Source organism: Danio aesculapii, chromosome 7, assembly GCF_903798145.1.
Source record: "Danio aesculapii chromosome 7, fDanAes4.1, whole genome shotgun sequence".
In the NCBI taxonomy this organism is placed as follows: Eukaryota; Metazoa; Chordata; class Actinopteri; order Cypriniformes; family Danionidae; genus Danio; species Danio aesculapii.
The window spans coordinates 63,469,155-63,485,101 of record NC_079441.1 but is presented as its reverse complement, the minus strand read 5'-3'; the positions used below and the strand labels follow the sequence as shown (position 1 = coordinate 63,485,101).

Sequence of the window (15,947 nt, the reverse complement as noted above, 5' to 3'; positions counted from 1 at the left end):
CACTCCAGTTTTGGTGGCACAGTCCACACGTTAGTCCTGTCTAGTTCCCTCTTTGGCTACGTGTCCTGTCTTTAAGTGAGCTTGTGTTGTGTTTTTAAGCCTGATCTTACGAGAAAACGTAAGAATTTTACGCTTTGTCCGTTTAGTGGCTAATTCGTACAAATTCGCACCTACCCCCACCCCTAAACCCAACCGTCATTGGGGGATGAGCAAATCGTACTAAAATGTACAAATTAGATCGTACGAATTCGTATGAATTAGCCACTAAATCAAAAAGTTACGAATTACCGTGAGATTGTGTTGGTTTTTTTACCATGTGCTCTCCTGTCTTTTATCTTGTCCCACCCACATTGTTATCCTTTTATTTAGCATTATGTTATGTGTGCTCTGACCTGTGCTGGTCCGTCGTCATCCTTTACGTGTGTGGTGCACTGTTACTCCATGCCAAGCCACATTGAATTAAGTCAAGTCAAGTTAAGATAAGATAAGTCAAGTCAAGTCAAGTCAAGTCTGTATTTTTTTCCCCCCACAGCGTTTTTTGAGGTAAAGTCTAGATCGGATACACGGCTGGCCGGCAGTGCGATATGCACATCAATATAACAGCATTTTTTTAGGCAAGGCAAGGCAAGGCAAGTTTATTTATATAGCACATTTCATACACAGTGGCAATTCAAAGTGCTTTACATAAACAGGAATAAAGGAAACAAGTATAAGAGAAATAAAAACAAATAATAGAAATGGTAAAAATAGAAATAAAATAAAATAAAAGCTGATAAAATGTTATAAAAGAATTAAAAAGAAGTGAAAAACATAGTAGTTCGATCTGTCGGATGTAGCACAGTGCTCATTCAGTAAAGGCACAGCTAAACAGATGTGTTTTCAGTCTTGATTTGAATGTGCCTAATGTTGGAGCACATCTGATCATTTCTGGAAGCTGATTCCAGCAGCGAGGGGTGTAGTAGCTGAAAGCCGATTCACCCTGCTTTGACTGAACTCTTGGGATTTCTAATCTATTTGATCCTAAAGATCTGAGTGATCTGTTAGGTTTGTATTCAGTGAGCATATCTGTAATGTATTGAGGTCCTAGGCCATTTAGTGATTTATAGACCAGTAATAATACTTTAAACTCTATTCTGAATGTAACTGGGAGCCAGTGTAAAGACCTGAGGACAGGTGTGATGTGCTCTGATTTCCTGGTTCTGGTCAGAATTCTGGCCGCAGCGTTCTTTTATGACATTGTATAACAATAATGAACATTTTTACAGTACTGAGACGGTTGGGTTTAGGGTTAAAGTAGGGGTAGGTGTTAAAAAATACAATTTATTGGGTCATTTAATAGATAGCATAAATAATACTTGGTACAACTACTGTTTTTACGTTACTGTGACGGTTGGGTTTAGAGTTGGGTAGGCGTTATTAAAATACAATACAAGGGAAATTTAATAAATAATGTAAATAATTCTCATTAACTTCTGGCCGCAGTCATATCTGATCTAGCAACAATCATTTTTTGGGTTGTTTTTGTTTGCCTTTATGTAATAAAATGTCCTCGCCTCCTCTCCTCTATCCCAAAACCCTGACAGTAAAACAATAAAATGTAAAAAAGTGAAGTGCTCTGAATACTTTGCAGATGCACTATAATGAATAAATAGAACTCTGCTTTAACCACTGCATGTGCAGAAACTAAAGGCAAACTATAGTTTCACTTCAGATCGGGAAATTCAATGTTGGGAATAGCCAGATGACCAATCACTTTTAAGAGTAAAGTCACGGTCACACTAGAATATGAGCATGCGTAGCTCTGTCGTACAGCAATGTGTAAAGGGGCAGGATAAAACAAGATAGTTAGACATCGATGAAGCAAGCGATTGCTCCATATGTTACATTTCTGTACAGAGAGGTCACATTTTGATCTTCTATTGGTACCACGCAATCGTGATTTCGCAGGTCAAAGTACACCAAGCTTGAACTTTCGAATGCAGCAATATCCAAAACTTGTCGCATGTGCTTGCGTTTCCGGTCTGCCATATTTGTATGCATATGAATGGAAGTCTAGTGAAAGCCTATTGTGTGACTGCGGCTTATGGAAATGGCAGCTCTTTACAGCTGCAGCTGATTATAATAACCTGAAGGAGAGCAAGCCAGACTTTTTGCTTCAGAAGCTGAAGAGACATCAGAGTGGTCAAGCTACTTGTATTTGTCATTTAGCGATGCACAATGTGTCAGTAGACATAACGTCTCCATTCGGGAACATGGGTTGTGACAGTAATCAGGACTTTTTTTTACTGCCATCTTTTGCATAACTGCCATAGGTTGACTATTTCTTACAGCAAATGCAAAACCATTATAATCGTATTATTAGTTTGCCTGTAAACATAGTCTGTGGTCAAAATGACCTTTGTTATTTGCATTGCAACTGTAAAACCTGCTACTGGAAGTCACAATGTGCCTGCTGCAAATAATTCATCCTTTGTGTCAGTAGATCATAAATAAAATGTGGTGTCTGTCACTCCACATCCATATTGACAGAATCACTGGTTATAATGAGATCTGTATTCTTCACAAAATTATCTATTTATGAAAACAAAGAAATGCATACTGGGTATGAACAACATGATTTTGAATAAGCAAGGGAATTTTAGTTTTTAGCTTTTAAGTGAACTTGAAAGCCATTTATTAATGTCTACTCTTATCAAATGGGGGAACAAAACTACATGGACAATTTGTTTTACATGGGGAGAAAACAAATTAGGTTTGATTGTCTGTCTCAATTTTATTAATGTGAAATATCCATAGCCAACCCAAAGCTGCACAACAAACAACAGAAAGATGAAGCTATTGAAGACAGTAGCTATGGTTCCATCCACCTTTTTTATGCGCATTTTGGATTATTGCATAATAAAACCCTGGATGGAAATTCCAAGATGTGCATACATTTTGAAAATGTGCAACTGAGTAGGATAAAAACAGCTGAGTGCGATAAACTTTTTATCTGATAAGAAAAAAATGTGCATAAACTACAATGGAAAGGCTTTTACTGAATAAATTCCAGTATGCGCATTAAAAAATGTCATGTGATTTTGTTATAAGAGATCATGTGATGACCGTCACTCCAGTGGTTCACTAATATTATTATTATTATATTATTGAAACCTCCAGAACTATCTTGACCATCTGTGCTCCTAAAGAACATCTCACACCTCTACAATTTACCACGTTTTCATTGCATTTTGTCTTCTGAGATGCAAGTAATTTATTATATAAGAAAAAGACTCACGCAGCTTCTCCTACCTCAGTAAATAACGTTTTTATTTTGGATATTTGGCAGAAAAACTATCTTTATTTATACAGTACAGCCCTAAAATGCATGGTATGTGACCATTGGGACCTCATTAGGCATGCACATACAATCACCGGGCACTATATTAGGAACACCTGTCCATCCATGTCAATCACATGGCAGCAACTCAATGCATTTAGGCAAGTAGACATTCTCAAGACGATCTGCTGCAGTTCAAACCCCATCCGAATGGGGAAGAAAGGGGATTTAAGTGACTTTGAACGTGGCATGGTTGTTGGTGCCAGATGGGCTGGTCTGAGTATTTCAGAAACCACTCCCTCTACTGGGATTTTCACGCACAACCCCCTATACTTTACAGAGAATAGTCTGAAAAAGAGAAAATATCCAGTAAGTGGCAGTTCTGTGAGCGCAAATGCCTTGCTGATGCCAGACTCGAGCTGATAGAAAGGCACCAGTGACTCAAATAATCACTCGTTACAACCGAGGTATGCAGAAGAGCATCTCTGAACACGTCCAACCTTGAGGTCTGCCAAGACCACACAGGGTGCCACTCCTGTCAGCTAAGAAGCTACAATTCACACAGGCTCACCAAAATTGGACAATGGAAGATTGGAAAAATGTTGTCTGAGTCTCGATTACTGCTACGACATTTGGGTGGTAGTGTCAGAGCTTGGCGTCAACAACATGAAAGCATGGATTCATCCTGCCTTGTATCAATGGTTCAGAATGCTGGTGGTGGTGTAATGGTGTGGGGGATGTTTTCTTGGCGCACTTTGGACCTATTAGTACCACCTGAGCATCGTGTCATCGCCACAGACCTGAGTATTGGTGCTGATCATGTCCATCCCTTTATGACCACAGTGTACAGATCTTCTGATGGCTACCTCCAGCAGGATAACATGTCATGTTATAATGTGCAAATCATCCAGGTGCAGCCAACAAATATGCAGCAACTGCTTGATGCTATCATGTTAAAATGGAGCAAAACTTCTGAGGAAAATTTCCTGTAACTTGTTGAATAAATGCCTTAAAGTGTTAAGGCAGTTCTGAAGGCAAATGAGGTCCAACCCGGTACTAGTAAAGTGTACCTAATAAAGTGGCCAGCGAGTGTATCGCTGGCATCCATACTTGCAGTCTACTACTTCTGTAATCATATGAGACAGCTTGACAAATCAGAAAATGACACAATAGTGAAATGAAACTTAAACACTACACTGAAATGGAACACATCCATTTCCAAACAGAAATTGGGTCTTTAGCATATTTCAAACGTTCATATTCATTAACACATTTGTGTAAAACAGAGATAGAGATAAATCCATTTAGTGACAACACAGCAAGACAGACAGTTTGACTAAACGCACACTCAAAGCCCAAAGCATCAGTGTTTGCATTTACTCTGCAGGGTTCAAGTAACTCAATTCAGGTTTTATTCTGACACAGATCGGGAATGGCCCACGCATGTGTAAGCAGGAACAAATCACATGGATTATGATTTACTCAGATCAGATTCAGGCCTCGTTCATACATGGAAATTTAGCAGATAGATCAGATATTCACCTGTCAATGCGAGTTGCACATTATTAAAAACAGTGAATGATATCAACTAATTAAGGAACAGAGTTCTCCACAAGCTTAAATATCATATAAAAGCCCCACAAATGATTTATATTGTCATGTAGCACAAGTTAATGCATTTAATTCAATATAGAGAACAAACACCATGGGCTGTGTAAACAATATATACTAATATAAAACTATTACATCACACCATGTGGACATGACATTAAAAATCCAATTGGTTTAAAAAAAAAAAAAAAAACGTAGATTAATAGAAGATGACCAAATAAACTATAATTCAAGTTCGAGTTCACACTTCGCTGATGACTGATTATAAAGCATGTTTTGCATGATGTCCCGGGAGAGAGCTCTGAGCTCATAAGAGCCCGGGGCTCCTTCCTATTTGCAGGGCAAATAGAGGTAGATTGAGCTCAGGTAGATCTCGAGAACTCCCCTGCTTATTTATGGCTTATGGAAAATTAGGGATCGCTACAGTGAGATATACTGCTGATTAAGAGCTCATCTACCATGCTAATGTAACAGAGGCCAGCTAGTAAGTGCTGTGCAGGTAAACCTCTGACCTCTAAAGGTGCTCTAGTGACAGACGCTAAAGGCCATGGTCTTCAGCCTCCTTGGTAAAGCAACGGACTCCCATGCGGAAGGTCATCAATTTGAAACCAGCTCAGAGCGAGTTGGGTGGCGTAGGACCAGTGCAAGTTTTTGGAGTATGGGATGAAACCAGAGAATCCGGCCAAAACCAACATGAGCACTGGGAGAACATGTAAACTCCACACAGAAATGTCGACTGACCTGTTAAAGACTTGGAACAGTGACATTTTTGCTGTGAGGCAACAGTGCTAACCACTCGGCCGCCATGCCAGCCTTTTAAGGATTAAGGAAAAGGGAGGAGAAGGATTCTTAAAGACGAAGATGAATGGGGTAAGAAACTCTGGTTATTTATAGTAAGTTAGGAATCATCTGATTGGTGAATCATGCGTTAGATGCGGGACCAGCTGTGGTCAATCATAAACACGTAATCCTCTAGAAATTAGTTTATAAATAAACTTCACCAAAACTACTTGTAAAAATATATGCTGTGTCAAGAAAAAGAAATAGCACATGGTGCTAAGGCTGCTATATCCTTTAAAAAATAAAGAAAAAAACCCATTGCAAATAGATTCAATACAGGGTGGTGAAAAGAGAGCTCTTTTATTTTCACAACCTTTAGTCACCACCTTCTCTTTATTTATTTATTTATTTATTTATTTTCATTAAAATCAGATACAGTCACAAAATCTGCATTGACCGTAAAGATCTGCTAGATAAATGCAAACTTTTTCAGACTGCATGCACAAATGCCATTGATTTGGAGGCTGTAAAGGAGATGCAACAGCACATGATTTTAAAGGAGAAGATTTTATAATCTTCGAAGCCAAAATCAAAGCCTGAACCAAACATTTTAGTCTAATATCACCTCTAAGAGCAAGGGTGGCCCTGTTAGTTTGCAGGCCCTACATCATTTGCATAATATGCATATAGGCAGGTGTGGCTCTGGAAAAAAAATCATTCAATGCTTTCTGCATATACAGTTATTATCCCTCTAATTTTCACAGTATTTCCTTTAATATTTTTTTATTTTGGAGAAATGTGTTTTATTTCAGCAAGAATAAAAGCAGGTCAATATTATATAATATTATATTAAGGTCAATATTATTAGCCTCCCTAATAATTTTTTTTTCAATTGTCTGCAGAACAAACCATTATTATACAATGACTTGCCTATTACCCTAACTTGCCTAATTAACCTAATTAAGCCATTAAATTGCACTTTAAGCTAAATACTACTGTCTTGGAAAATATCTAGTCAAATATTATTTACTGTCATCATGGCAAAGATAAAATAAATCAGTTATCAGAGATGAGTTATTAAAAGTATTATGTTTAGAAATGTGTTGGAAAACAAACAAACTCTCCTTTAAACAGAAATTGGGGAATCAATATACAGGGGCTAATAATTCTGACTTTAACAGTATATTTAGACATTTAAATTGTAAACATTTGGTTTTGATGCTCACCCCATCCGATAACAGACAGCTTGATCATGTAGTGCTTGATGTAAATGTTGAAGACTCTGATAAGAAGAAGGTAGAGATGCATGGCTTCGATGGCCATCCAGGTGAAAGAAGACAGCAGGCTGTAGTGTATAGTCACAGCTATAAACACACACAGTCCGTTCATGGACAGTGTGGCGGCCCATTCGCTCAACATGAAGCTCAAGTTGAGGACAAACAGAGCAGCACTCAGAGACACGTGAATGCTGCTGGACACCTCTGCCCTCGCGTTACTGTAAGCACACACATTTCTGTATTAAAAACCAATATAGAAATTTGATCTATGGAAATATATGCTAATGACATATATAACATACAAGTTCATATTGGGATTTCACATATATAAAAGACTGTATGTCATATATGCAACATATATTTCAAAATATTGCAAAAATGGCCATTTACATTTATCATTTTCAACCATTGTAATTGTATGCGCTATAAATATATATGTATATGTTCATATATAGCCATATACAAATGCATCTATAACATTATAGCTAATATATGTAATTACAATGGTTGAGAAAAAACATGTATACAGCAATTATTGCAGTACATATATACAATTCCAAACCAGAAAAAGTTGTGACAGTGTGGAAAACACAAATAAAAAAGAAAATGGTGATTTCTAAATTTACTTTAAGAGCAGAGATGGGTCGAGGCTCACCAGTTTGCTAACAAATACGTAAGAAGATTATTGAAATGTTCAAAAATAAAGTTCCCCAAAGAAAGATAGGAAGACATTTGGATATTTCACCTTCAACAGTGCATGACACAATTGAAACATCAAAGAAATCTGGAGGAATTTCAGTGCATGAAGGACAAGGGCACAAGCCAAAGCTGAACAACTTTCCCTTAGGCGGCAATGCATCAAGAATCCTCATTCATCTATAAGTGATATCACTACATGGGCTCAGGACTACCTTGGCAAACCTTTGTCAAGTACCACAATATGTAGCCAGTTAAAACTGCACTGTGCCAAATGGAAGCCCTATGTTAACAGTGTTCAGAAGTCTTCTCTGGGATGGACCATCACACAGTGGAAACTTGTACTGTGGTCAAATGAATCAGTATTTCAGGTTTTTTTGGGATACCGTGTGCCACTGACCAAAGAAGAAAAGGATCATCCGGACTGTTACCAGCATTTAGCAAAGGTAACTTGCACTTCTGTGATGGCACTGTTAATGCTGAAAACTACATAGATATTTTGGAGCACAATATGCTGCCTTCTTTTCCTGGGACACTCATTTATCCACGAGACCACCCCACCCCCTGCTGTTTACTTTCATCTGCCACACCTCTCCCTCCTCCGTTACGCCGATCTGTTCTGGGACCTCGCAATTTACAAATTAAGAACTGAATACAGGTACTTGACTGGCCTGCATGCAGTCCCGACTTGTCTCCAATAAAGAATGTGTGGTGCATTTTCAATTGCAAAATGCGACAATGAAGACCCCGTACTGTTGCCAACATTAAAACTTGTTTGCAGGAAGAATAAAAAAAAAAACACTCTTGAAACACTTCCTCACGTGGTGTCTTCAGTCCCTAAATGCATTTTAAGTGTTGTGAAAAGAAATGGCAACATTACAAAGTGGTAAATGCTTTACTGTTCCACCTTTTTTTTTTAAATATGTTGCAAGAACCAAAATTGGCAACGCAATGTCACAGCAATTCGTAACTTAATTGGCTAATTCATATGAATTCATACGATCTAATTCATACAATTTAGTACAATTTGCTCATCACCCAATAATGGTTTTCTTTCTACAATCATACATTTTCATACGACTGAACTCATATGAATTCGTACAAATTAGCCACTAAACTGACAAAATGTAAAATACATAGACGGAGTATATATATGGACGAAGTATCCGTGACGTCACCCATAGGTTTTTGAACACTGCAAAAGAAGCTACAAGTAGGCGCGGCCAACCGTCGCCATTTTGTTCGCGCGTCATCGCACCCACGGCGGGATACCAAACAAGGGCAAAGAGGCGGAGAGTGAGCGGAGCTACAGAGACCTGCTGGCACTTTGCTTAGACCTGGCAGACAGACTTTACTTTGGGAGAAACGCTTATTACTCTATTACCTGCGACTCGTTTGTGTTCTGACCACATGTGCTTGGCTGTACACTATATCAGTAAAGTGTTTAGACTTTTAAAAACACTGCTGTAACACATTGAGCCACTAAACATTGTTTTTATGACATTTTTCTACAGGAGGAAAACGCGAAATACTTCCAAACACTTCAATTATAGTCTGTGTTAGTAAATGCAAGACTATTGATGAAATCCAGCATAACACTGTATGACAACGCTTCAGATGACTGTTCCAGAGCCTACAGCTAATCAATCTGTCACATTCTGGAGTGCTTTATGGGTCTAAAGAAAAACATTAATGATAAATGATCTTAAATAAAACAAATACATTTATAGAGATGGTGTATAAGTATATAACTTTACTCACATGGGAAACCGAGGCCACGTGAATGGTTTGTGCGCACAATTAAGTGCACACAGCATCCCATATCATCTGATAATTGTAAGAAATAAGTCCAAAAGGCAGCTGACTGTGTAAAGCCACACAAAACAAAACAAAAATACGATGAATATGTCGAGATCAGTGGCTAATCTGCCGGATTCAGCTGAGGTGAAGTGACGGCGACCAGCGAGACCTAGCTGTCACTCAAGTGGCCACGCCCTTAATTATGCAAACTTAATATAACCTAATATAAAGGAAATGGATGAGTTATAAAAAAATTCACCCCCTCACAGTTGTCATGGAGGGTAATAATAGCTATATGAACCAAAATCGTTCTTTGTACCAGGCTGTAAACACCTTTATTTCTGTTGTAAAGTTAGCCATTCTAACAGTGGGCTCAATTGAAATTTGCTCTATTATGGAGCCAGGACTAGCGGAATTTTGATGAATTGCAGTTTCAGTTACTTCCGTATTGGTCTCCTGAGGGAGAGCGGGAGGTTGCCGCTTGGTAAAATACTTATGTTTTCTCGTGAGATCAGGCTGAAATTGGAATACATGTTTATTAAAAACAAATAAAAAAAATTCACCAAGGAAAACACTTCCCAACCTTTTCTGATTTGGGGTTGTATATATACTGCATATGTGACATAATTTTTATATTTGTGAAAAATGAACTTGTGAGTCATGTAATTTGCATATATTAATACAGTATATTAGATCTCTATATGAAGAGTACGGATGCAAAAGCCTCCTAATGTCACCTGAAATTTTCTTCAGACGAGTGCTTTTCTCAGATTGCCATGTGAAGGTTATTCACTTTTATTCACTAGTTTTATTTCACTAGTATTTTCACTTTTATGACAAGTTCTTTTCATTGTCTTTAAATGTAAATAACTGAATTTAAACACAGGATGTTGAGAAAAATTATCATTTTAATAGCACTTAGAGGTTTTTGCATCTGAACTCTTCATATGGGAACTGGGCACATGATTTACTACTTTTGTGAATCAGGCATATGCATTTATCTGAAAACATTGAAAGATGGCACCTAATGAAGATGAACGAGAAGACTGTGATTGCAGAAAAAAATGCTGACAGACAGCAGCCTACATAGCTGATGTACGATAAAATTTCCCATTGGCTTTTGGAGATCTTCAAATCAACCTATTCAGAGTTAGTGAGAGGGATAAAGAAGTAGACAGTGTCAGCTGATTATTTAAAACTCTTACATTTACTGAATTTATTTCATGAGTGGATGATTTGTTACTCACCAGAAGCAAAGCAAAAGGAGTTGCATGGTCACAGTAGCACTCAACCTCATCATGACTAATCCTATTTGTGGAACAACCATCAGGTTTCCAGGATTTGTTGCCTATGTGACAATAGAAACATTAAAGGATGTTTGCTGTGGCTCATTTTAAATAATTTCTTATTGAAACCGATGTATTTCTGCACCTTGTTCATCGTAGAACTCACAGGACAAGGTGGAGTTCTTCAAATATAGACACAAAAAAGGAAAAAATCATTATCAGGAGATTTTAAGGCAAAACGGTCAATATTGTGTTTGAAGATACACTTACAGGTGTGTGAATTGTGTCATTATATTTGAACTTTATTTTAAGTAGATGTTTCAAATTTGAAAGGTCTACTCCAGGGGCTTCAATCCTTATGACGGTGGAGGTTATACTTTTATTTCCAAGTTTAACCTGTAAAAGACAATGGACTTGCTTATTAAGCTTACTGTAAACTTGAAAACAATGCATGATGTAATAGCACCAAAAGTGTTATGAAATCACTGAACATTAAAATGAAGGATTGTTCAAACCTTAAAATGCTCGTAGGAATCGTAGGTAACTACACCAATATTGCTCTGGTTTTGATTTAGGAACGGGTCCACTGGGATCCATGTCAGTGCAACATCCTTATAATGTAATACCTTAAAAGGAAAAAAAGAAGTCAGCTTTCTTTATAAAAGGAATGAAAATTAAGTTTATTTAACCTGCTGTAAGCCATTTATTGAAAAAAATATATAAAATTATTAGACCCTTTAAAATGTTCAGAGAAGGGGAAACAAAAACAGAATGGAAAACAGATCAGCATAATCTCATGTCTATTCGTAACCGCTTTACATTTTGTTGAATTATTATTCAGATTGCTATTAGCAGCTAATTCATTTGAATTGGTATGTTTTCATATGTTTAACTTCGGCCTAGGGCTGAATTACCCAATGGGCATTATGTGTAGGGAGGTGGGGAGGAGAAATATTGTTAATATTGCAGTCTCTATGTTAAGTCCAAATAGCAACATAACTGAAGATTTTTAATGTGTGTGTGTGTGTGGGGTGGGCTGGGGGGTGCTGATCTTTGACAGCTACGATGACAGCAGGAAACCCTCCTCCCACTCTGACCTGCACTTCATCCAGCATGGACACCGAACCCTTTGGCAGCCCACCGCCCTGCACATCCCAGTGCACTGTTCCCTTGCTCCACTCCCTAATAAATAGCCCTATGGAGAAATAAACTGCATCTCTGTGATCGCCTGATCTCTCACCTACGACATCTGGTGGAGATGCAGGTAGTTTGAGGGGTCACTCTGACACAGGTATTTACATCTAGACTGTTCTTTCCCCGTAGGGTCCTGCTCTTTCTCTTTCTACATTTACCACCTATGCCTGGAGCTGAACATGGCAACATCTGCCACCAGCTCACGGAAATGGATTACCGCAAACTCCATCTTGCGGACTTCATCGCTGGGAGTGAGAAGGAGATGTAGACGATCAATCACCACTGGAAGTTTCTGGCTCTTTTGAGCTAGACTGGTGAGTGTGCAGTGCACTGGTACCAGCAGTGGGCTGGATGAGTGCACCTCAGCTGAAGAGCAGTTGCTGGAGTTGATGGATCTGACCCGCATTTGGCTGTTAGAAGACAAACCATCAGCCGCCAGGTCGTTGAGAAGCTCATTGTTGACCGCCTGCTGCAGTTGTTGGCATCCCAGCGATGACAACTCATCCTGTTCTACAACCCTGCCACCTGGCCAGAGCTGATGGAAGGCATCGAGCAGGTGGCAGCATCCGATCCTCGGGTTTGAGAGGGAAGAACCTCGGAAATGCTGACCTGCGAAGGGCACCACGCATCCAGTACACAGACTAGCTGCTTCCTCACCACCTGACAAGAAGTCATCCATACCATCTCTGACATCTGGTGACTCGGTATCCCTACACTGAGAGCAGCGAGCGGATAGGAGCAAGTGGTTTTAAACATTTATGATTTACTTTTTTTCTGTTAAATGCAAAGAACATGCTAAAAAGAGCTTGCTAAAAACCTGTAGGAAGAACAAATGTTTTGTAAGTCCATAGTTACAGGTTTTCAGCTTTCTTAAAAATATCTTCCCTTGTGTTAACAAAAGAAAGAAAGACAAACTGGTTTGGAACAAGTGAAGGGAGAGTAAATGATGACTGAGGTTTAATTTTTGGGTGAGCTATATCTTTAACATCAACGGAACCTTTCAATATTAATAAAAGATTCTTTACAGTGAAAAGTGGAGTGTATACTGGGACTGGTTGATAAGACTTTAATTGTTTTTTGAATATATATGGACAATATTGAACTTAGAAAATGCTTCCAATGGCACTGTGGATGCCACAGAAATGGCTTACAGCAGTTTAGACATTTTATAGAGTTATGTCAGTTATTTTTTGAGTCTTACATCTGGAGCAGGAATTTGGATGTAACCGCCTGGTGTGTTTGTATTCATCGTAACCACAGTCAGAGAAAATCCCTTAGTAACGTATGTTGTGGTTTGGTTAGAATTTGTATTATTTATCATTTCATCGATGGCTTTCTTCTCAACACTGCAGAAAGGTGGAAAATCATGAATATTTCCATCCCACAACAACACATTCTGGATGCAGTAAATAAAGGCATCTTTACACAGCAAAGCAGCACAGAAACCAAACCTGAAGCGTATGAAATTTCAAAAATTTGGGACCCACATATAATAAGAGGCCTTAACTAATATGTTCTTACACTGAAATTAATAACTTGTTATGATGTACTTATAATACACTCTTAGAAATAAAGGTACACGAGCTGTCACTGGGGTGGTATTTTTTCAAAAGGTACACATTTGTACTTAAAGGGTCCATATTTGTACATCAAAATTATATATTAGTACCTATAAATTTTAAAAGGAAAATTTTTGTACTTTTTAGGAACTAATATGTACCCTTAAGGTATTTATATGGACCTTGTAGGTACAAATTTGTACTTTTTGAATAGGTACCACCCCAGTGACAGCTCGTGTACCTTTATTTCTGAGAGTGCAGTGTAAAATAGATGTTATTACATTGTACTTATAATTTATTATATACCTGCATGTAATTACATCTATAGTTAATTTCTGTAATTAGGCCATTAATTACACTGTTGACCATCCCTTACACCTTAACCCACCCCTAAACCTACCTTACCACCAAACCAATCCCTAACCCTACTCGTATCCCATCTCAAGAGTGCCAGAAATGTTCTGCAATACATGAATACAATAAGTACATTGTAATTTTTTTTTGTATGAAGTACATAGTAGTTAAGGACACTTAATATGAAGTGAGACCAAAATTAGTATTTACCCAATGCGGCATAGCATATTTACACTGAATTCTAAGCAGACAAAGACCCTCTTGATGGCCCCCTTAAATTGACTGTGTAAAGGTGACTTAAAGTGATAGTTCCCTCAAAAATGAAAATTTACTCATTATTTACTCTCCCTCAAGTGTCACAAACCTTTATCAGTGGTTACAGGTTTCCATCCTCATTTGTGTTCAACAGAACGAAGAAAAACAAACAGGTTTGAAACAACTACAGAGTGAGTAAATGACAGAATTCTCATTTTTGGGGGAACTGGCTAGATCAGATAATGTTGCGGCCGAGTGTTAACGAGAATTATTTATATTATTTATAAAATTTCCCATTTATTGTATTTTATTAACGCCCACCCCCATCCCAACTCTAAACTCAACTGTCACAGTAACGTAAAAACAGCAGTTGTACCGAGTATTATTTATGTCAACTATTAAATTACCCAATAAATTGTATTTTTTAATGCCTACCACTACCCTAACCCTAAACCCAACCGTCACTGTACTATAAAAATATTTATTATTGCATTATTGTTATTTCAAGAGTTCACACTTAGCTGATGATTCATCAATAGCTTGTTTGGCATGCTGTCCCGGGTGAGAGCCCCGAGCTCAAGGGATCCTCGAGCCCGGGGCTTCCTCCCGTTTGCAGAGCGAGAGGGGAGCCTGAGCTCGGTGGATCTCAGAACTCCCCGTCTGCAGTAGCTAAGGGAACCCGTGAGGAAAAAGCAAGGGGGCTAGACAAATGTTTCATTGTTATGCATGATGTTTATTTTTTGGATGGTGGGAGGAAACCGGAGAACCCGGGGAAAACCCACGCGGACACGGGGAGAACATACAAACTCCTCACAGAAACACCTACTGACCTGGCAGGACCAGGGTTGGCAGTGTTCTTGCTGTGGGGCTAACAGTGCTAACCACTGGGCCTCCGTGCCGCCCGATCTAAGGTGAAGGAGGAGAATGGGGAGGAAGGGGGGTTTCTTCCAAACGAAGATAAGGTGGACTGAAAACTGTGGTTATTTATAGTAGCTTATGGCTCGTATGATTGGATGATACTGATTAGCTTAATACGAGACCGGCTGTGATAAATCATAAGCACGTGATCCTCCCGAAATTAGTTTATTAATAAACTTCACATAGTGCCATAAAAAATTCTGCTATATTACTGTGTATATCGCAAATCCGGCCAGCTGTGTATCCGATCTAGACTTTACCAGGGAACTGTCCACTTAATTATTTCAGATAAGGTCGGTAGAAGCCAGAAACAAGGTTTGACACCCTTAACTAAAGAATTGTGCATTTCAAAAAACTTTAAATCAATCCTTTTACCTAATGTAGGTGTCCGTCACATTTTCATTTAAGATCACAGCTCCGCACATGTTTTTAACATTGTAAATGTTTTTCACGTCTTTCGGGATAACCATTTGACTTTCTTTCATTTTCAGGAGCTTACTTATTTCTTCCGACAAACATTCAACCACAGTACAATTGGTTGTAGTGTTTGCTGTAAGATGAAAGGAAAAAATGTCGTCATGAGTAAACCAAATGATTATTCTCAATTGTACATTTGTCACAAATGCTGTTGTTTAGCTGGTTAGATGCAATGGAAGAAAAGAAGTCTTACATATGGTGAAGGATATTGTAGTGTAGCCCTCATTTTTATCCGTCACACTTATTTGACTACGTTGTGGGTCAATCAAGTTTTTGTTTACAAAGTTGTCATCGGAGCACTCAGCATAACATGAGATTTTTGTTGAATTACAACGTAATTCATTTACTCTGTCTGAAATATTAATGCTGTGTCCAGATTTAAGTGAGATATCCATCTGTATTACTGTTTGTTTATTTTGCA

General features: G+C 38.3%; 1 protein-coding gene across 1 annotated transcript in view; it reads right to left on the bottom strand.

Annotated features, from left to right (window-relative positions):
- LOC130232432 (adhesion G-protein coupled receptor G2) overlaps nt 1–15,604 on the bottom strand; it is a 30,854-nt gene extending 15,250 nt beyond the window's left edge. The window contains exons 1-8 of the mRNA XM_056462323.1: nt 15,425–15,604; nt 13,165–13,309; nt 11,285–11,395; nt 11,040–11,165; nt 10,915–10,951; nt 10,731–10,831; nt 10,508–10,623; nt 6,937–7,205 (exon numbers count right to left, since the gene is read on the bottom strand). Of these exons, the coding sequence (XP_056318298.1) occupies nt 6,937–7,205; nt 10,508–10,623; nt 10,731–10,831; nt 10,915–10,951; nt 11,040–11,165; nt 11,285–11,395; nt 13,165–13,309; nt 15,425–15,534 (1,015 nt within the window). The 5' untranslated portion in view covers nt 15,535–15,604. The remainder of the gene's footprint in view (nt 1–6,936; nt 7,206–10,507; nt 10,624–10,730; nt 10,832–10,914; nt 10,952–11,039; nt 11,166–11,284; nt 11,396–13,164; nt 13,310–15,424) is intronic.
- Between the last annotated feature and the right edge of the window lie 343 nt (nt 15,605–15,947).